The sequence below is a fragment of the Larus michahellis genome, chromosome 14 (genome assembly GCF_964199755.1).
Source record: "Larus michahellis chromosome 14, bLarMic1.1, whole genome shotgun sequence".
In the NCBI taxonomy this organism is placed as follows: domain Eukaryota; kingdom Metazoa; phylum Chordata; class Aves; order Charadriiformes; family Laridae; genus Larus; species Larus michahellis.
The window spans coordinates 11,831,516-11,853,241 of record NC_133909.1 but is presented as its reverse complement, the minus strand read 5'-3'; the positions used below and the strand labels follow the sequence as shown (position 1 = coordinate 11,853,241).

The 21,726-nt window shown below is 58.1% G+C and overlaps 1 protein-coding gene across 8 annotated transcripts in view; it reads right to left on the bottom strand.

The window, feature by feature from the left end:
- Positions 1-15,343, bottom strand: part of SLC39A11 (solute carrier family 39 member 11) — a 98,405-nt gene extending 83,062 nt beyond the window's left edge. The window contains exons 1-5 of one of the 8 annotated variants that reach the window (XM_074607384.1): positions 15,248-15,313; positions 14,101-14,214; positions 13,031-13,069; positions 12,359-12,407; positions 5,661-5,819 (exon numbers count right to left, since the gene is read on the bottom strand). In XM_074607384.1, the coding sequence (XP_074463485.1) occupies positions 5,661-5,819; positions 12,359-12,407; positions 13,031-13,056 (234 nt within the window). In that variant the 5' untranslated portion in view covers positions 13,057-13,069; positions 14,101-14,214; positions 15,248-15,313. Of the gene's footprint in view, positions 1-5,660; positions 5,820-12,358; positions 12,408-13,030; positions 13,203-13,409; positions 13,560-14,100; positions 14,215-14,321; positions 14,342-15,247 lie in introns of those variants that run through there. The other 7 variants (XM_074607385.1, XM_074607381.1, XM_074607382.1 and 4 more) reach the window with 7 other exon arrangements.
- Between the last annotated feature and the right edge of the window lie 6,383 nt (positions 15,344-21,726).

Below are 21,726 nucleotides of genomic sequence, written 5' to 3'. Positions count from 1 at the left end.
CTCAGCTCCCACCAGGAGGGCGATGCCGAGATGCAGGAAGGCTTTGCAGGCAGCGGCAGGGCTGTCGGGAGCACGGATCAGAAAAGCCTGAACACAGACAGGCTGCATGTAGAAAAAAAAATAAAAAAATAAAAAAAAGTAGAGACACTTTGCACACCCCCAACCACCAAAACCACCTCACTGGAAAACCCTTTATTTGTGCATTTTCCCAAGATTATGTGGCCCAAGACACGCAGCTGCCAGGCTGAGCTCGGCGAGATGCCACCCATGCCACCGTGTCCCCGGGCTGCTCTGGACAGTGTTTCAGTCCCACGCTCAAAAATGTAATAAGCCAGAAAATACACATGCCCCACACACAGGCATGTCCTTTGGTTAATGCTCCGACCGAAAAAGCCTCTACCTACCACGGCAATGAGGATGTGCAGCTAATTAACTTTCTAGGAGTCACAGATGAACAGGAAAAAGCACATTAAGAATGGGAACTTGTGATAGGCATGTCTCGGAGGAATTAGTAAATTGCATAAGAGAAACCTTTATTCCGATTATAAATTAACACCAGCGACAAGACCCAGCGCATTTTTACTGCCTCGTGAAATAATTAACCCATCAAATCTGGCTCCATGCAAATCAGAAGGGAGAGGAGTATTACAAGCTTTCCATCTTTGCCGGGTGGAAGCACGTACGCCGCCGGCACCAGCATCCTCGAACTGCCCCCGCGGCGCTAACGATTGCCACGTTAGCCCCGTACACCAGGTATGGGCTAGGAATCGCTACCTAATGCCCCCCCACACACACAAAAGAAGATGCTTCCCGTGGTCTCATCCGGCTGCGGAAACTGCAATTAGAAATAAGGTGCAGCTCCGCCTGGAGCGGGCGCGATGGTCGCCCTCCACGCACGCTCCTCAGCTTTCCCCCACTACGTGACTCCCACGGATTTAGAAAGCAAAATATACATCCCCGGAGGCACATTCTGAGCCCTGCGACAGACACCATCACCAGTAAACGGGAGAGTATCCCTCGGATATCTGTTTATCCAGTTCCCAAATCCTTCCCAAGGGTGCTCGCCAAAAATAGCCTAAAATTCACTCTGCAAAGTGGCCACTCCCAGAGTAGGTTCCAAAAAAGCTCAGGAGCCTCGACTCGCAAAAATAGAAGAGGGCAGGAGCACAACGTAACGATGTTCTGAGGGTTAACGGGATCCGGCCGCCTCCTACGAGCACCCACGCGCCCACTCCCCTCTCCTCCACCCGCGCCAGTATCCTCAGCCTGCTCATGAAAACCACCACGCAGCTGCAAACCACAGCCCAAAACGTTTCAAAATGAGTATTAAACGCAAGCCCCGGAGCCCTGGCGGGGGTTTTGGCCACGCGGGTCCTTCCTGCAGCACGAGGGGCCAGCCCTGGCAGCCGCAGAGCACCCAACCGCCCAGGCAAAAGGCTTTTAAAAGGTACTTTGGTTACTATTTGTTTTAAATCTAAGGAACGGTCCACCTGTCACATGCAGATTTATTGATTTACTCTGGAAAAAAAAAAAAAACCAAACCAAAACAAACCCTGTATCTAACTGACAAAAAAAAAATATTTAAAAAAAAAATCCAATGGAGATGGTATTTCCAGGACAGAATTACAGCCCTGGCTCGCCACCCTCCCGTCCCCCATCGTCTTTTACACGAGAAGTATTGGCAGGCTCCTAGTTATAAGTGAGTAATGGCCCATCAGCGCTCTCCCTGGATTATATATTAACTCCTGGTTCTCCTGCAACATCTGCCCTCCTCTCCCTCCCCCAGAGCCACCCCCGAGGCTCATCGGCTCCCCCAGGGGAGACCCCGGGGCACCCAGACCCCACAGCGCCCATGGGGGTCCCGGAGCGGTGGGAGCCATGGAGCCGTTTTCGGTGTGCGGCCAGATGTTGGAGCGAAATGAAGCCTCGAGGTAGAGGAGATGAAGCTGATGGAGCCTCATTATCCTATTTAGCCTAATGATCGCCGGGCGGAGAGGACGTCATGCAGCCGGGGAGCGGAAAGAACCAGGTGGTTAATAGAAGAGCACGGGGAGGTGGGCAGGCAGGTACAGCCGGGCTGACGCGCAGCCACGAGGGGTTTCTCCCGCTTTCCCCCTCTTCCCTGCCCACGCCACCTTCCCGGTCCCACCAGCATCCCGCCCGTGAGCTCCCGTTCTCTCTCAGAGGAGCATTTAAAGGCAGCGATCCGGAAGGAGGGAGCTCCTGGAAGCCACAGCTTCCATTCGGGAGCCAGCATCCCACCCGAAGCCCAGCCGCGTGGGAACTCCAACAGCCTGCAGCACCGCCGGGAGAGGCCCTGGGGAGCCGGCAGCTCGAAGACAAAGGAAACACACACACACGAGAAAATCCAGGAGCAAAAGCAGCCGGGGACTGTCTGAAAACCGGAGCCAGGGCTGGATGCATCCTCTGGACTCTTGCGGGATTCCTCCAGGAAGAGGGAGGCTGAAGCAAGAAACCCATCACAGAAACCCAATAAAACATCGCACTCTGCACAAAACCCAGCCAAGTCAGCAGAGCTGCAAGACAGATTTGAAGGATGAGAATAATAATACTTAATTCCAGCATTCTTACGCGTTACAGGAGACACAAAAATAGCTACTGAGCGATCAGGGACCTACTGTGCTGAGCAGTATTTTTAAGTAAACTCTCCCTCAAAGGCTTCAGGTCTCGGCATCAAAAGACCCCCAGCCCCAACCCTTTTTAGTAAAGGCAAGAGTGTCTCATACAGCCCCACCACCCGCCCCTCCCCACCCAGAAGCCTCCTCAAATACCAGTTGAAAGCCAAGTTCTTACTTAAAAGGTAGCCGTAAGGTTAAATTAGAGCAAAGGAAGGAGAGGAACCTGTTTCGGCAGCAGCGGGGCCAGGGAGGGAAGAGACAGACGGGCCGTTTGCTGGTGGTTTTAAGATATTCCAGAACCTACAGCACATTCCGCTGCAGTGCCGCCTCTGCCGCCGCCTCCCCGGGCGCCGAACCCAGCGCAGCCGGGAGAGACACGCTTTGGCCGAACACGGCGTGCGAGGAGACGGCCGCCAAAATAAGGGAGAGCCCCTCTTTTACAAAAAAAAAAAAAAAACACAAAACTCTTGAGGTCTGTTTCTGCAAAGGTCTGGCTCTCCAAGCGCGCCCCAGTGCCCCGCTGTGGTTTGCTGTCCTCCAACAGCCCAGCCGAGCGCTCCCGCACCAGCATCTCCTCCCGAAACTAAAGGATGAACAAACATGTTAAAGGTTTCACTCGGGGGGGGGGGGGAAACGGCGAAAGATCAAGATGTAATAGATTAGATCTGCCTTTTGTGAGGAATTTAATGAGTACAGCTGTTCGGCATCATTAACCGGTTTGTCTGGGAGGTTTAACCCTTCCGCCGGCCCCAGCTCTGCCGTCGAGCAAACACTGGGGCACCACCGGAGCCGCCCAAGCTCCCGACGGGGCTGCAGCCGGAGCGAAGCCTTGCTCCCTTCCCCAGGGAGCAGGGCTGGGGTGATAAGGAGTCTTTTAAAAGCTTAAAAGCTTTTACTACCTGTTGCCAGCCAGCAAACCAATTATGGAGGAGCGCCAGGCAGGGCGCGAGCTCCCTGTGCAAAAAGCAGAGCTAAAATCAGATCCCTGCTCCTGCCCTCCCGGAGACAGCGTGCCCAGGGGCTCGCCAGCATCCCTTCCCCGCCAGACTTTAAGCTGGGGAGGGGGGGAGAAAACAACCTCAACCCTGAGGTTTTAATGGATTTAGGAAGAAGCAAGGCTTGTTGGAAGTGAAGTGCAATGGCTTAACCCTTGTCTGAGCAGCGCTGGCTCCTGAGAGAGGCGTCTGGGCTCCGAGCGAAGGCAGATGCGTTTTGAGACGAGTTCCCTGCCAGCGCAGCCCCGAGGGCGGCTCAGGGCTGATTTTTCATTTCAACGCGTTCAGCTTCAACCTCTGCCCCTGCTCCTTCCACAGCATCCCTCTTCACCAAGTCTCTGGCTACCCCTTCCTCCTTCCTAAAGCATCCCCGAAGTCCCTGCCCACCGCAGGGACCAGCCCGGGAGCCGTCACTGCTGCCTCTGGGCAGGGAGCGCAGGAGCTCCCCATCCACCACCGCTCTCCCGGCCCTGCCCGAGTTATCCGGGGAGGGACAAGGAGTTTGTTTTGCACTTGCACAAGGTGGGTCCTGCCCGCTATTCGGCTGGAGAAAACCACCACCACCACCCCCCCAGCACAGGGACACCCGCTGTTGCGGGAAGAAAAACACACAGGCAACAGCATCAGCCGTGGGCTGCGAACCCTCTTTGGCTGACACACCAGCTACCGCGAGCCCCGAGGGACAGGAGTGCGGTGGCACGGTGCAAACAGCCCCGTCGAGCCAGAGGAGGCAACAGCTCCTCTCCCGTTGGTATCTGAACTGGATTTAAAGCAAGATATCATCGTATGTTTTCATATATATTGCGCTGCTCCCCACAAGGCCATCACCCCCGCCACCGCGCACGCTGGCCGCCCTTGTCGCCCCTCCACCCTGCTCTTTGCGACGCAAGAATTTCATCTCCCCAACGCTCTTCCCCCTCCACGCGCTCCCGTTTCAAAAAGGCAGCGGAGACCAGCGCCGGCCGTCAGGAAGAAGCGGTTTTTGTGGTGCAACTGTTTATCCACCCCGTGGGGAAGCCCCAGCCTCCGGCAGCTGATCAAACACGTCCCCGGCCCCATCCAGCACCTTTAATAAGGGCCATCACCGGGATGGCCAATGCAGGCAAGAGATCTCGGGTTACCGACTGCAGAAAGAAAAAAAAAAAAAAAAAAGCAATATTTGATGGCAAACGGCTTGCAAGGGCTCCAGCTGCTCAATGGCAGCCCCCAGCCCCCCATCAAGGGTTGGGGAGCCCCGAGAAGAGGCAGGAGAGGGGCAGGCAGAGAGCGTGGAGGCGGCCAGGCTTTCAACCGTCTGACACCGCTGGCGTTTCATCTATTTGTTCTTTACTCTAATGCATCCATTTGCAGTGGAAGCGACACACCGCAATATCAGGCAATTTTCTTCATAACTGAGGACGCGTTTGACTGTACCTGTGAGAGAGGCTCCGAAAGCACGGCAGGGGGGAGGCTGATGCTGCGGGCTCCCCTGGACACCGGGGTTACCGGTCATACCACTCTTCAAATGGAAAACCTGACGCTCATAACCACAGATAACCCCCCCTTCCGCTAAAACGTATCCAAAAAAATTAAGAAGCTCTTTGGAAGTTTTTGAGAATATCTTTACGGACTAAGCCATTCTTGTATTTTCAGCTGTAAAAAAAAAAAATATCCAACAGCTTCCAATTTATTTATTTTTTTAATAATACTCTTAGACGGTAGGATGGCTAATTCAATTTTGAAATGCTTAGAGGGTTGGCAGCTCTACAAATTAAACCTCTGGGCTGAAACAGGAGGTCACACCTGAACTGCTCGCAAAGTGTTGCCAGTGAAGAGAACAAAAGCATGAAGGGAAGAAAAAAAAAAAAGGGGGGGGAGGGAAGAGAAAAAAAAAGAGCTCAGACAGCCTAAATCTGCATTCAGCACTGGCAGAGCCACCCGGGGTCTCGGAAAAAACACGGTTTCATTAAATCTGTGATAGAAACCAACCTGGATCCAGGTTCTGCCCCAGCAGAGCAGAAGCCCCCAGCCCAGAACACCCACTTACCAGCGCCGGGATGAGCAGGTCGGCCAAGTACACGAAAGCTGCGCCCAGGGCAAAGCCCACGGCCACCGGGAAGAAGGCGAAGGCTCCGAAGGTGCCGGATTCCTCAGCCATGTCGATAGCCGGGGCCAGCAGGGACCAGTAGGAAGCGGCCAGCATGACCTGGGAGACAGAAGGGGAGCGGTGAGAACCACGTAGGCACCGACGCCGCCGGGATCTGGCGCCAGCCGCGGCACGGCAGCACCGCCGGCACCTCCGCAGCAGCCCACCCTCCAGCCATGGAGACCCCCATGCCCGGCCCCACGAGCTGCGTGGCCTTTAAAGCCCGGCAGAGCCATTAAAACCCACTTCCCAATGGAACAAATCACTGAAGGATGGAGAAGTGAGGTTTTTTCCCCCCATTTTTCCCCATGAGTGTTTTTCTTGGCTCAAAAGCCTAAAGCAGCAAACGAACCACACGAGCTCGTTAGGGTGATTTTCTGGGGGATTGGCACAGCCACGACAGCCCTTCAAACGGGAACAGCAGCAGCACGGGAGCAGGAAAACCACCCTGCCCCCGGCGTTTTGCAGCGACAGGAGTGTGTCCGAGACCCCACCGGCCACCGCTCTCCTCCCCTGCATCCCAGCCAAAGCCAGGATGAACCCCATCCATCCTGCACCCAGCTCCAGGCTTCTCTGCAGGGGAGGAAGAAAACATAGCCTTGCTCTCATGCAGGAAAAGAATAAATATTGGATAACGCCTGGAGGCAAAGAGCCATCTCCAGGCTAGCTGAGGGCACGCCACGGCTTTGCGGCCCCCAGTATCCGAGCCAGAGCCCCCAGGCCGGGAGGAGAACAAGTTCCCACCCCAAACAGCAACACACCGGCTCCCAGCAAAGACCAGTGCCGCCAGAGCCCTACTGGGGTGTTTGACCAGCACAGCTTGCACCAGAAAAATAAACCTTTCAAGCAGCAGAGGGCTTTTTTTTTTCCTTGCTCACTGCTTAGCGGGGAGGGAGAAAAAAACAACTACCCAAAAGACTACAGGAAAAACAGAATTTGGGACTTGTGGGGGTCTCCAATCCAGCCCAGCTCGGAGCAGGGCAGGCTTCAGAGCTGGTCGCTGAGGGTGTTACCCAGTGTAGAGAACGGAACGCCAAGCAAGGCACCGGTTTCACAAGCCGATCCGTAATATTACCGTGCATTTTATCACCTTATCTCTTCCTTTCCTCTGATGCACAATGCGCTGGGCTGGGTTAATGAAAAAGTCATCAGGCCAGCGCAACGCCCTCAGCAGCAGCCGTGGCCCTGGTTCCTCTCCCTGCAGCCGCTCAGCTCTGCGGGAGCTCAGCTGGGACTGGTCCTATCACACACCGGGAGGAAGAAAGCCAGAGAGACAAGCACGGATGGGCTTAAAAAAAAAAAAAAAAATATATAATAAAGTCCCAGTGGAGATCTGCGTTAGGCTTTGGGAACCACCCTGTACCAGCAAGGGCAGGTAAGCGGTGGGCAGGGTCCGTATTGCCTCGGGGCGGACAAGGCGATGCTCCCAGCTCCCTCGCAGCGAGCACGGAAACACATCAAAGGGGGCTTCCAATAGAGAAAGGAATGCAGGACCAGGATCCAGCAGGAAGGAGCAAAACAAGCCCCGGGGATGGCAGCAGGAGGGACGCTGCGAGGACAGGTGACCCCCACCGCTCCATCCAGCGACTGCCCCGAGCACCCCACCAAGTCCCCTGTGCATCCCCAGAAGAGATGCTGCTCAGCTTGCTCTCATGACACAAGTATTCGCCCGCGGAAGAGGAGTGCGTAACGAACTATTACATTTTAAATCACTTTTAACGAAGGAACGAGATGCCTATTGCTGTCGACACCAGTCCCGGAGGGATTGTGTAAACCTCAGCTCACTATGAGTAAGAAGAAAGCAGGCTGTCATGTCAGGCTTAACCACGGCTGTCAAACTTCATATTTCAAATGCCACCTCCTTTAAAAAACAACCACACACCCCAACATGGAAACACAAGCAACAGGGAAAGGCTTTGCAGAATTATATTGTCATCTGATGTTAAGATATCATCTCCCCACGGAAAACAGAGGCCTGACACCGCTCAGCCTCCAGATCCCGTCACCACCGAAGGCAGCAGAGCTCCCACCGGGCTCCGGGGGAAGAAGATGACAGAGCCTTAACCCGCCCCAGCCTCACCGGGAGCAAACTGCGGGGCTGCACCCACCGCCTTCACTTGCTTGGGAAGGAAAAGCCATTTATTCCTACACCCTTTTATGCAGGGAAACCCCTGGACCCCACTCAGGAGGGAGCTGGAAGTCGTTGCCAGAAGTGACAACGTCCCTCAGGTGGGGGTTCGGGGACATGGCCTTGCCAAGGTGCTGCCCGAGGGTGCTACCTCCTGCCCACCAGCTCCTGCCCGCTCCGTTCGGCACCAGAGCCGGCACTTACCCCTGTGGTTCAGCAGCATCCCTTATCGGATGATGCTCATGAACTAACCAAAGGGTGAGGATTTCTGCCAGCGAGGCCATTTAAATAACAAAAATAAAATAATAATAATAAAAAAAAAAAATAATCACACACTCAAGTGCAAATCTTTGTAATTGTCCAGCCAGGGACAGGAACCCAAACCCCACCGATGTCACTGAGCAGGCTGGTGTCAAAGGCAAGAATAAAAGAGAAAAAAAAGCCTGGGCACTCCTCAAATGAATAAAACCGCTTCGGCAGAGGGTACGGTTTTCTGCACAAAGCCTTCCCCTCGCCCCAGCCCAGCCGGGGAGAAGGACCCGCAGCGTGCCGGCTCGCTGGCACCGGGACACACGCCTCCTGCCAAACTGGATTTGGGCATGTTTTGCCAAGAGACTCGGTGCTCCAGAGCCAAGATGCAGCAACACCGTAAATCCACCAGCTCTTGGGAAAACAAGCTGCGGTTGATGGGGGAGGAGAAAGCACGCAGAAGGCAGCTGTGTACCTAAAGCACGCCCGGGTTGTGGGGAGCCCAAACCCTTCCCTGGGACACATCAGCATAACCGGAGACGAAACTCAGGCTCAAAACCCGACCGCCTCGTGCCACGGAAAGTGACTGAACCCAGGGCCATGTCCTCACACTGATGGGAAACCCTCAAAGTGTGCCAGGCAGCAGGATTTATAACCACACCGTGCCCCAACACCACCCCCAGGGCTTGACAGGTCTCCATGGCTGACCCCTGGGCACCAGCGTCTCCTGCCAGGCAGGGACTCGATGGGGGTGCCCCCCAAATGCTGGGGGGCCGCCACTCCTCCCTGCCTGGACTGCGGAGCCAGCACCGCCCCCCGCCTCAGCCCACGCGGGAGCTTTTGTTCTGCAAACACAAACCAAACAGGACAACCATCTTCACCCCCGCAACCACAGCTGGTCCTGCTGGAGCCCAGGGCGAGGGGGAGAGTCCCCGCACACCCCAGCCTGGTATCGCACCGCTGCATTACGATTACAGCCCGCATCCCGCCCGCCGCAAGCAGCAACGACCGGTCGCGCTCCTGCATGACCGAGAGCGGCAGCTTCAGGGCAAACAGCCACCTTCACGGCCCGCGGATCAGGAAACCCAAGCCGTGAGGAGCAAAGGGAACCCCCCTTGGCAGGACGGGGCAGAAAAGCGTAAGGTGAGAGGCTGGCAGGACACTTTCCCTGCCAAACTTTTTAGCTTGACTTCGTTAAGGCTCCAATGACGAGATCCAGCCTCAGAAGACCCGTGTAAATTACTGATGCTGTTTTAAGCAGCACCGAAAGGGAATATTCAATACCAGACGTGTCTGGTGCAGTTTAAAGAGCGCGTCTTGACGATTTTCTGCTTCACCTGGGACAGAAGAAGAAATCAAACTGCGACCCAGTATGAGGAATAGCCATGCAAGGCTGCAGGGAAGGAGGACTGCAAATGCTTGTGTAGTATTTATGATGCCTGAGAGCGCAGCACCTCCAGGATAACTCCGAGATAACAGAGAACATCTAAAAAAACATCTTATTTAAGAATATCAAGATTTAAGAGAAAAGCCAGAATTCCACATCAGATGCCCAAGCAAGCGAAGTCTTGTCTCCATGGAAACCCATCACCTCCGAGGCTTTCGCATACAAAACCCTCTATTATCCGCGATTTCCAGAAAGGCAACTGAGGCAGAGAGAAGCTCAGACGCCCGAGCGGAGGTACGGGGCCGGAGGAAGCTGAGCCCCACCACACCGCAGCGACCAGCCCCCAGGTCCCCTTGGTCCCAGATGACACTTGTGCCACCAGACGTGGGCAGCTCGAGCCCTGCCGAAAGGGGCTTTTGCTTTGCAGTTGGAATATCCCAGCACAGGCAGGCTGCTCTCCCAGCGGGCAGTAATTTCACCGTGGGCCCAGGCTTACACCGTGCAGCTGCGGTGAGGGAACCGCCGAGCCACAGCTTTCTGGATCCCCAACCAACCCTCTGCAGCCCAGACCATCCTCCTCCAGGTCACCTGGGACATCCCTGTCCCACATCCTCCTCCTGGCTCAGCAGCGGTAGAGAAGTTTTGAGTTAATTCTGGTTTTATTTTGTTTTGCAAGCCCCGCAAAGGCCAGCAGGTCAATCGTTACCAACAGGAGACAGAACCGTCCATTATACCCAGTTTCACCAGCGATCCTGGTCTCGGAAAACACCATGCACGCTCCCTGGAACCCAGATAACTATCAGCGATCCTGAGCTAAGCACCAAAACAGCCAGGTTAGAAGCAACACCTGCCTCTGAAAGCACAGGAACGGGAGGCTTGCTGGCTCTGCCAGAGCACAAGAGAAGTTTAATTAAACCCAGCAGCCCAGACTTCAGAGCGGAGATAAAGAGGAAGTCAAGTTCTGCCCCAGTGCTGGGAGAAACAGCCGCGTGTGTCTGCGCGAGATCTACATCAAAGACGTGGTGTTTTAAACTGAAATCCCTTAGAGCAAGGGCAGTCCATGATGAGAGCAACGTCGCTGCCTGAAGAAGCGCTTCTTACAGGGAGGGAGAGAGAGAACACTACAAATAGGTTTCAAAACCAGCTGCTCCACCTCCTGCTTTTTCCCCCCCCCCAAGCAAAGCCAGCCTGCTAAAACACAGAGCGCCCGCGCTGCTCCCGAGCTTCCCCCGACACCAGTTTTGCAGCACGAAGCCCGGCTGAGGCAGGAATGACCCCTCATCCCGGCCAGGCAGGAGGATTTCACAGCCCATCGGGGTTCCCTCGCCATTGCTCCCCCCACCCCGTGCAGCCTGCTTGGCTCCGGCATCGCGTCCCCCCTCCACCATCCCATTCCCACCCACGCGCAGGGACCCACGAGTCGGCCACGGTCCCTCCTGCCGAAGGGCTGGGTCAGGAGGTGGTTTCTCCTTCAGCTTCTTCGTGGACTCGCTAGCCTTCGTGGACTCCCTGTCTGCAGAGGGAGGAAGGCACTTCTCACATTATTAAACCCTTTCGGGTAAGGATGAGATAGGGACACAGCCAGTCACACCGCCGGTCATGAGATTACAATGCTGCCCAGCTGGGAAAAGAAAAAAACCTCTCGCTAAAAACTCAGGAAGGTCCTGTTGCCTGTGGGTACCAGCCAGCAAACCCCTCCTCGGACCCGGGAAGTGTCGGGGTGCAGGGTCAAGGCCAGCCCCTCGTCAGACACGAGCCAAAGAGCTACGGGCACATCCAGAGCAAACTGAGCAAAAAGGAAGATGGAAGTTGTAACCTCTGGTGCTTTTGCCACATCACCACCACCCAAAGACTCAGCCACCGAGCGAGGACCTGCTCCCGTCGAGCCCGGACCTGCTCCCGTCGAGCCCAGCAGCCCTCGGTGGCACAACCACCTGCGGATCTCTGGCACCTTCCTCCAACGGAGCTGGTCCCGGGCCACGCAGCAGCAGGGCAGGGCTGCAGGGACCCTGGGGGACACAAGCAGCTTGCCCCAACCAGCTTGCCCCAACCAGCACCATCTTCATCAGCTCGGGCCCAGAAACGCGGCCTAGACACCTCACAAATTGCAGCTCGTGGGTGGCTTATGTGGCAGCACCTTCCGCCAGCGGGACCTGCCACCGCAGCTTTGCTCGCTGACGTTCCCCTCCAGACGCTGCAGCAACCCCAGAAAAAGTTCCCCTTTCCTGCTCCGAGCGCAGCCAACTGGAAGAAGCCGGGGGAAAAGCAAATGTGTTTGCAGGGCTTCTGCTTCACCAGCCGAGCCGCAGCTCTGCCGCGCAGGGGTGACTCAGTGCTGCTGGCAGGGTGACACAGTGGCCATGGCAAGGACAGCACCGCACGGTGCCAGCACCCTCGGCCGGGACAAACACCCCACCGTGCCCCAGTACCTCCCCAGATGGTTGTGACAGCCGCTCCGGGAGACAGCGGTGCCACAGCAAGGGGACAACCCAGCCCACGCTGTCCCCAGCAGCATCTCCCCGACACCACAGAAGTGGCTCCGCGTTGGCTTGCGGGGACAAGGGCGTGCCTTCCAGGGGAAAACAGCTCCGAAATCAAACCACAGAGGAAAGCTCCGGAACGGGCAATTCCTAACGCGAGTGATTCATTTGTAAGTGACGGCCTGAGAATCCGCTACAACAGAGCCGGGTTATTCACAGCATTAGCAGGTCGCAGGCACGTCCCAGGAAGGCTTGCTGGGGAGCAAACCGAGCTCTGCAGCATCTCACATCACCCACCGCGACACGGGACCTGGCGGAGCCCTGCGCACCCACCACACGCCCTGGGAACATGCACCTTCCACCCAGAGCACATTCCCCCGGGGCTCCCAGGCACATCCCAGCAGCTGAAGGAAAACAAATGTGATTGAACAAGTTTAAATGAGCCTCCACCTGCCCCCCATCACCTGGGCAGCAGGAGAAGGTTTACATCCACAAGCCCTAACACAATTTCAAGCCACAGTTACATGTCTTCCCTTCAAGAAAGATGCAATAAGCCCCCCGCTTAGCGTGCGCCTTTGATGTAGAGCTGCAGTGCCTTTATTCCCCCTTCTCCCAAGGGCTTAGAGCACCGACATTTTGCAGGGGACCGAGAAGCACAAAATGAGCTACACAAATTAGCCTCCAAGACAAGGGCTCTGCTGCCCATCTTCATCGCACCAGTGCTACAGGAGTGATTCAGGAGCCCACGGAAATGAGAGGAGTTTAACTCAAGAGCCAAATCCAGCATGGGCAGCTCAACATCCTCGTGACCCCCTCTTCGTGCCACCCCCAACCTCACTGAGGAGGCACCGAGATGTGACAAGACGTGACCAGCGCCGCACTGTGCTCTTCCCTGCCCCACCTGCACCTCAGGCAGTTATCCAAGAAACGCTAATGCAAGCGGGCAACCAAACGATGCGTGGTGGGGCTTCAGAGGTGCCGGCAGGAGAACGCAGGCAGACGAGGAATAGAAGGATGCTGTACTTACCCCCGCAGCAAAGCCCAAGCTCCCATCTAGGATCCGCCTCTGAAAAACAACAAAAACAAACAAAAAAACCCACACCGTTTACTCCTGGCAGTAGCAGCGGAGCGCAGCCACACCACAAACCGCGCCGGGGGGAAGCCAGCTGCACCGCTGCCACGCTGACGTGACTTTCTTCTCCCCATCTCTGCAATCCAAGGGATTTCTGTGCTTTGGGGCAAGAGCCGTGCTCCTCGTGCAGGGGAGCCCACCATCGTAGGGTGGTGGCACCCCACCACCACCAAGAGCCCATCCTGGCTCCCTCAACGCACCGACACTCAGCCCACCCAGTGCCCACACCAAACCGCTCCGAGGATGCGGAAAAATAAACCAGAAACTCTCCCACCCATCTCTACACACTGCCCTGCATTCCCCCTCCTTGGAAGATTTTGATGCCTCTAATAACAGGCTGCTATAAAGAAAGCCCTTACTCTTCCAGTAACCCAGCACGCATCCTGCCCACTTCACTCCCAGCGCAGTTTTTCTTTTTTAGCACATCGCCCTCCCCCAGGAAGAAAACCAACGTGCTACTGCAAAGGGAATCTCGCTTTGCAACAAACTCCTGAATAAATCATCACAAGAGAGAGGCATAAATAATGAATTCATCCGGGCAATTCTGAACACAAAGGCAAGGGGGACCTCTAATTTTGGAATACAAGATGACTTAACCATCAGCACTTGGCTCATTCTGGGCATGGGCTGACCTGAATCCTGCACCAGAGAAACCAGGTTACAGGAGAAGAACCTGCTGTTCCAAACACACAGCCCTGCCTGCGAGTCCGGAACGCCGTGAGCTGCACCACAGCACATACCACAGCCCGGAGTCAGGAATTTGATTTCCTTCTCCTCTTCTGTGTTGACACACGGGAGAGAAATGAGCTGGATTTATCTCCCTCCTGCCCCAGGAGCTCCTAGGGCCAATGTCAAGTCCCTCATGCTTGGGACCGAGCAGCCAAACCCACCCCTGAGCACAGCGTAGCCCTCGCCCCGGACCCCCTTCGCCTCCTGGGGATGGGGGATGCAATCCCAGCACCCACCTGCCCACTGGAAAACACGAAGACCAGCGCCGAGCCCGCCGCCGTCAGCCCCCAGGTGAGGAAGGTTCCCAGCACCGCCTGGATCACCGGCCCGTGCCCCGGGATCATGCTGACCTAGGAGAAACGAGGTGCGTCAGGAGAAGCGCCCGGTGTTTAGAGACAGAGAACAACCCCCAGATCCTTCCCTGGTTTATGGGGGAGCGCCCCAAACCCCTCCTCACCAAAGGGAACTTTGCAATTTAACCCGAGATCCGAGGAGCAGGAGGGACAGGATGTACCACATCCCATCCAGTGCACAACCCCACGTGGACTTTGCAGAGAAACACAAAGAAATGATGCTCAAACCTCGCCGAGAGGACACTTGCTCCCGGGTGATTCCCGGGCACATTCATCGCATCACACTTCGTGAGGGCACTTATTCGTCAAAAAACCCAGTTTTACTCCCACTGAAGGCAAACGCCCTTGCAGCACCCGGCTCAAAATGCCTCAGGACCAAGCAAAAAGGGGAAGAAGTCCCAGGACGGGGCACCAAACCCCAGCTCAGGGCTGTGGTGAGGCTGGGAGAGGGCTGTCTGAGCAGAGGGATATTGGGAACGGCCCAGGGAGCCGCACTGCCACGAAAATACACGTATGTGCATGAACAGACATGTAAATATACCAAAATACACACATATATGTACATTTACATGGAAATATATGAAAATACACACACATTTATATGTGTAAATATACCAAAACACACATGTATTTATACATTTATATATAAATCCATAAGAAACACACGCACTATTGCCTTCTCCCCGCCTCGAAGCCCCTCCCGGCCTTGCCCCAGGGCCACTGCGGAACCTGCGGCGTGAGTGCCCGGGGTCAGACCCGCCCCCCGCGGCTGCCCGACCCCGGCGAGAGGGAGACCCCCCTCCTGCATCACCCCACCCCAGAACCCCGAGTCCCTCCCGGGCTCCACGGGGGGACCCCAACACCCCACCGGGCTCCCTCACAAGCCCTACCCCGGGCACCCCGGCCCTGGGGCCGGCGCCCGGCATCCCCGGGCCCTACCAGCCGCCACAGCTGGACTCAGAGCTCCTGCACCGCCCGCCCCCAGAGGACCCCAACACCCCGGTTCCCCCCGGTCGCGGTCCCCGCTCACCGCCCGGCGCTGCCCGCCGCGGCCCCGCCGCCACTTCCTGGTGCCGGCACACGTGTCGCCGCCGTCGCCCCGCCCACCGCCGCGGCCGCCGCCAATGGGAGCGCGGCGGGGGCGGGCCGCCCGCGGTTCTGCGTTTCGGGCGGGCGAGGCGGCGGGAGAGCGAGGCGGGCGGGCGGCGCGGGCGGGCGCGGTAAGGCGCGGTGTAGGGGGGGAGCTGGCACTGCCACCGCCACCCCCGGGCACGGCGCAGCCCCCCGCGGTAAGGGGAGCCCCGGGATGGGCTTCCCGCTGGGATGATTAAAGGCAGCTCCTGCTCTTTGGATTGGGGAGCTCTGAGAGTGCCCCTTGCCGACACCCAGCAGCTCACGAGCGCGGCCCCACCATTGGTGTGATGAGCTGCACCCGTGCAGCACCATGAGTCATGCTCATTAGCAACCAGAGGTTGCACCTTAATGATGAGCACCTGGCAGCCTGCTGGAAACATCCCCCAACCGTCACTACTGGCATCCGTCCCCAGCACAGCCTTTGGACGGTGCATTGGGCACCGCCGTGTCCCCCACCCATTGATGCCCCCTCAAAGCACCGTCATGGGGCACATGGTGGCCAAGCCTGCAGCCATGGTGGGCTGGGGGCAGAAGCAGTTCCAGCACTGATCCCTCCCCAGCAGCGCAGCAGCACTGGCAGGAGGGACTGAGGCTTACGGCCGTGGGGCAGAGGTAGCCAGGGTCAGCGCGGGGCTTGCTCGTGCCACCTGCTCATGCCACACCAGAAGGTGCAGCTGGTGGCAGAAGGATGCATTCAGCTCTTCTGCAACATAACCCTTCTTTATTAGAGCATTTATGGCTTAACAGCCTTTGATCAGCCTCCCCTGCCACAGCTGGGAAAGGTCAAGGCCATTTGAAACCTCCCTGATTTAGGATTTAATCAATCTCCCCCTGTAATTGCCTGCATCCTTCATTAGCTCCCCTAACGTGGCAGCTGCAGTGCGAGGTGCCAGCTGGGAGGGACGCGAGGACAGAGTGAATGGAGGTCCCCTTGCTGCCCTGGGGTTCCCCAGCCAGCCGTGACGGAGGCGCTGGCAGGGCTGGGGACAGCTGGTGAGCCGGCGGGGCTGGCCCTGGGGGACACCGCTGACACGGGAGCCCTGCACGCTGCTGCGGGCTGGGGGCGGCTGGCAGGGATGCCCCTGCTTGGGGGCGTGTGGGCAGTCAATGGGGACAGTCGTGGTGGCAGCGAGGCATCAGCAAAATCAACTCACACCCCCCCCTTCCCTGGTGTCATTTCTGTGTGCAGGGACACCTCCGTGTCACTGTCCCCAGCATAAGAGGGTGGACGGGCTGTTCCCCCCCCAGTAAAGGCAGTGCCAGGGAGGGCTGGCAGCTCCTGTCTGTACCAGCACCAGGAAGGATGAGACCGGTGCTCACAACCCTGCATTACCTTAAGTCCCTAAAATGCATTTTAAGCAACAAAAGGGGCACAAATCCTTGTGCAATCGCTCTTGTTAAGGCACGTGAGATGTTACAAGGGGCAGCACCGCAGTCCCGGCTCCTGGGACCCCTGGGGCCGCTGGGCAGCCAGGACCTGAATCTCTTCATTTTGTTGCAATAAAACTCTTTAGTGATGTCTGGGGTAGCTGTGGCGGGCAGAGGGTGCAGGGGACACAGCCCGGGGACAGAGCCCAGGGACGCCGCAGGCTGAGGCAGGTTTGGAGATGCCCCAGACGTGTCCCTCGCCGGGCACGGCAGCGGGGTCCCTCTGCTCCTGCGTCCCCTTTGCGCAGGCTGGGCTCATGGCTGGGCTCTTTCCCAACACAAATCCATCTGTGTCACGCTGGGGCAGTGCATGGAGCCAGCCTGGCCCCGCTCCAAGGCGGCTGCTGAGCCGAGGGAACAAGGACATCCAGAGACGTCCAGGGGATGGGGCACGGGAGCAGCACAGCACCTCAGGCAGCGCCAGGCAGGGACGCGCCATCCCCATCCCACGAGATAATGGCACCTATCAGTGACAGGGCACAAAGTGACAGCTTTACGCTTCTCCGCTGGCTTTAGGCTCGCCGTGAGAGGCGGGATGGATGCGGTGCGAGGCAGGATGGGTGCGGACGCGGGGTCCCAGTGGTGCTGAGCTACGACCTGGGGCTGGTTGGAACCAGGGGACACGAGATTGGCGCGTGCTGTGACTAACCCTGACATTCCAGCCCGGCTGCCAAATGCAGAGCACTGTTTAAGTCCCGATTTAATGCTCACGACCCTCCAACGAGCCAGGCACAGCGGGGAGAGGCACGGGCAGGAGCAGAGATTTCGGTCGGCGGTTGCCAAAGGCTCATTAGCGTCAAGGCTTTAGCGATACGATTCCCGGGGAATGTTGTGTGCAGCAGCTTTCACTGCAGCCCAGCCCCGGCACCCTCGGCAGAGATCAATAAACTAATTACGGAGGCAAATAATGGTGGGGTGAGAATGGGAGCGGGAGGAAGGAGCCGCAGGGAGGGCTAGGGGAGCGGGAGGCAGCCCCGGGGAAGGAAGGTGTGGGGGCTCCTGGGGAGAGGCCCCGAAACCCGCATCCCGCAGGGTCTGGGTGCTGCGGGGCGTGCGGTGATGCTGCGCCCGCCTCGGCCTCTCCCTCCCCATCAATCACCGCCGCAGACGCTGCCCGATTAAATCGCCTCGTCCGGCAGCCACCAGCCTGGCTCTGCCCTGCCTCGGGGGTGCGGGGAGATGCTGCAGGCCGGGCTGGCTGGTTAATTAGCAGACAGCAAAGCTTCCCCCCATCCCAGGCATCCCTGGAATTGAGCCAGGCAGCCTCCAGCCCGGCGTCAGCCGAGCCAACAAAGCCACCCGTGGCTGTTGGGCTGGAGATGGGAAGGGACAGGGACAGGGACAGAGCAGTGCCACCCAAAGCACCCACAAGAGAGGAAACACCGCAGTCACCTCTGCCTGCGCTGGCCTTGTCCCTACGGCCACGGGGACAGCGGGGTCCCTCCGAGGGCAGCGTGCTGGGGAGGAGCGGGCTCAGGCATGGTTGCCACCCCAGGAGCGGGGACAGTGACGGGGCCAGCGAGGCTGGGTGGCATCACTGCGCTCCCTGCAAAGGTCCTTCCCACCACGTCATGGGGCACTGCAGCCAGAGGAAAGGAGATGAGAGGAAGCGTTAACCCCCAGGGACCCGTCCCCCAGCACAAACAGGGTCCGGACCGATGACCCGGCACGTTTGCCATCGGTCATTAACGGAGGTAACGAGAGAGACCAGCAGAAGGGCTGTGGGCAGGGCTGCTCCTGAGGACAGCAATGGGCACGGCATGCGTAGGGACCCCACGGCACCCACTTGGCACCCAAAAGCGGGTGACGGGCCCCATGCATCCCCGTCCCTCCCCCAGCAGCACGAGCAGGAGGAGCAGCCCGCAGGGCAAACCCTTCCCCTCCCGACTGCTGGGCAACGGCAGCTGCCTCCCAGTTCCCCCAGTTCCCCTCCGCCATCAGAGAGCCCCACCAGTCCAACACAGCCTCTTTCATCCCTGCAAAACGCCGGAGACCCCTCTGCTCCCACTTCCACGTATCGGGGAGAAAGGCCGGCTCACCCTACCCCTCCGTTGGCAGCCGAACCCCCAGCTCCTTTCAACACTCGTTTCCAGGACAGGGGGCGAAAGCGCCGTTTTCCACAGGGACTCTTGCGGAACGGCTGGGAATGGATGGCAGGAAACTTGGAAGGACTTTAAAAACCGCTTTGTGGTCACGTAATCCCCATGCCCCTCTCCCAGGGGTTATATCGGCCGCCGAAGCCGTGTGGGAAGAGGCCGTGCAGTTCTCCTATATCCAGCCCTGCCAGTAAATTGCTTTTCAGCATCATGGATGCTTCCCAGGCTAAAGGACAAAGAGGAGTTTATCTGCCAGCACCAAACCAGCTGCTGGGGCACAACGTCTCTCCGAGCCGGGGACCACCCAGAGATACAGATCACACTCTACACTAGGCTTTAATTCAAGCCTAAATCTAAGCAGAATTAAAAAAAAAAAAAAAATATCTTCAAAAGGCTCAAGCACAGCTCCCTGATTCAGCGAGCTGCTGGTGCACTCCTCGCTGGGTGGATGTCAGCCCAGATCAGCGCCTTAATACACACAATACACACTGGCCCGTCATTTCTTTAGTTTGGGGGATTTTTTTTAATGAAGATCAGATCTGGTTTTCGCCAAGCGAGCTTGCTGGCTGCATTCTCACAGCTCCCCAGCCCCTGCACCCAAGGCCAGCCGCCCACAGGGGTGAAAGCACAGGGCGGCCAAAGCCCCGATGCTCCGCAGGCAGCCGGCGAGAGGCACCCCGGGACCCCACGCTCGCCCTGCTCTGGCTGCCCACCACGCCGGCCGCCGGCACAGTGGGCAGACGATGCTCAGCACCACGATGGGAGAAACCGTGGTGAGCCCAGGGACTGGTCTCGGTGCCAGGCGAGGGGGGACCGCGGCACACCGACCTGCCAGGAGCATGGCTCGCTGCGTGCCGAGGGACCCCGGGGGGGGATGTGGCAGCGTCACCTATTCAGGGGAGAAATTCAAGGAGGCAGCGCTGGAAACGCGCACAGCAAGGCTTTACCCTGCCCTTCCCGCTGCCAACGCGGCTCTGAGGGAAGGGCAGGGTCACGACATCCCTCCTGGGCACAGGAACCAGCCGAGAGAGGATAAAACTACCGTGAAAAGGTCGCGAGGCATCAAAACCCTCTCCCGTGCCATGCTGGTGTGCTGCTCTCCCTCCTCCCCGCTGCTGGGGAACATCTCTGCGCTGCCTGCACCCCTGCCTGCGTTTCCCGCAGGCAGAGCACGACGATGTCCCCAGGGCCACGTTGCAGGCACCCTGCCCCGAGCAGCATCCCAGGGACCTGCGCTGGGGCTTCTGCAGGTGACAGGCAATGGGGCACCCCCACCCCAGCCGGCAGCACCCCGCTCTCCCATCCCCATCAGCCAAACCAGCTTCTCCTCTCTCCTCCCTCCTCGCACGCTTTCACTGGGGTATTCATTTCCACATCGTTTGTTTCAGGAGGAGCTTTTTCCAGCCTCCTAAAGACTTATGAGGCTGATCATGATTCTCCCTCGTGCCCCGGGACCTGGTGTCTTCAGCTCCACCTTGGGCAGTGGATGGCTAAGCGCAAAGAGAACCTCCCAGCCCCTCTCGCCGCAATCAGCAGCTTCACTCCGGGCTCTTTGTTCCAAGTCACCCTTAATTTCCTGCTTTCTATTGTTGCTTTGATAAGTGATGGAAGTGGGGGGGAAAGGAATAGCTATTATTTAATTGCTTTCAAGATCTCAAACAAACCAGAGCAGAGGTTATCTCCCCCAAACCTCTCTTTTTTGGTCGTACTCCTCCAGTCATCATTACTGGGTAACTGCAGAGGCTGTGGCAGTAGCCACCCATATTGCGCAAGTCCCCAGAGACCCCAAAGCTGTGGGCAATCACTGCGTCACCTTCCCACCTCCCCCAGGCCAGCAAGCACCTGCCTTGGCTTGCCTTTGGTGGCAAGGTGCAAAACCCTGGGGCCAAGGTACTCCCAGCTGCCTGGGAGGCTTTGGGGATCTCAGACACTCCTTGGGGGGTCTCCAGCAGGGTCACAGTGTGGCCATCATGTGTGGCATCACAGCTGCCATCACCCTGCCCTGTCCCTTTCCCCCCCCAGTAGTCCTGGATACACCAGGAGAAGCTGAGCCCATTGCACAATCACTGGAATCAAAATGTGGAGAATCAGCTTCTACTGCAGGAGCCAGGCAGCAAGGCCAAGGTCGTGCGAGGAAGAAGAAGGAGCCGAGGGGTGTGTGGCCCCAAGGGGTCTCTTCTGCTGGAAGCCCCATGGAACCGGGCAGGTCCTGCCACGCTCTGGGTGGAACCAGGGTCCCGGCACCCACGCTGCCTGCAGCACATGCTGCTGGCACCCCCTCCAAGCCCCTGGTTTTGGGTCCCCTTTGCCACACACCAACACCCTCTGCGAGCGGGAGAGGCTCTGCTCATGGGTGCAAAGCCCGGGACCATGTGTCCAGCTGGAGCTCGAGGAGCAGCACCCAGAGCTGCAGGCAGCCGAGGTGCCCTGCTTGGCTGGCCAGGTGCTGGCAGGGCAGTGGGCACAGCAGGGCGGGCAGAGCAGGCAGGGAAAGGAGCAGGCAGGGCAGGCAGAGGAAGGCAGAACAGGGTGGGCAAGGTGGGCAGTGCGGGCAGAGGAGGGCAGAGAGGGGAGCAGGCAGGGCGGGCAGAGAGTGTGGGCAGCGCGGGCAGAGGAAGGTGGGCAGGGTGGGTAGAGCAGGGTGGGAGGAGAGCAGGCAGTGCAGGCAGAGAAGGGTGGGCAGAGCAGGCAGGGTGGGCAGCACGGGCAGAGGAGGGTGAGGAGGGTGGGCAGGGCGGTCAGAGAAGCGTAGGAAGAGGAGGGCAGGGAGGGCAGAGGAGGGCAGGGTGGGCAGCGCGGTCAGGGGAGGGTGGCCAGGGTGGGCAGGGAGGGAAGAAGGCAGGGTGGGCAG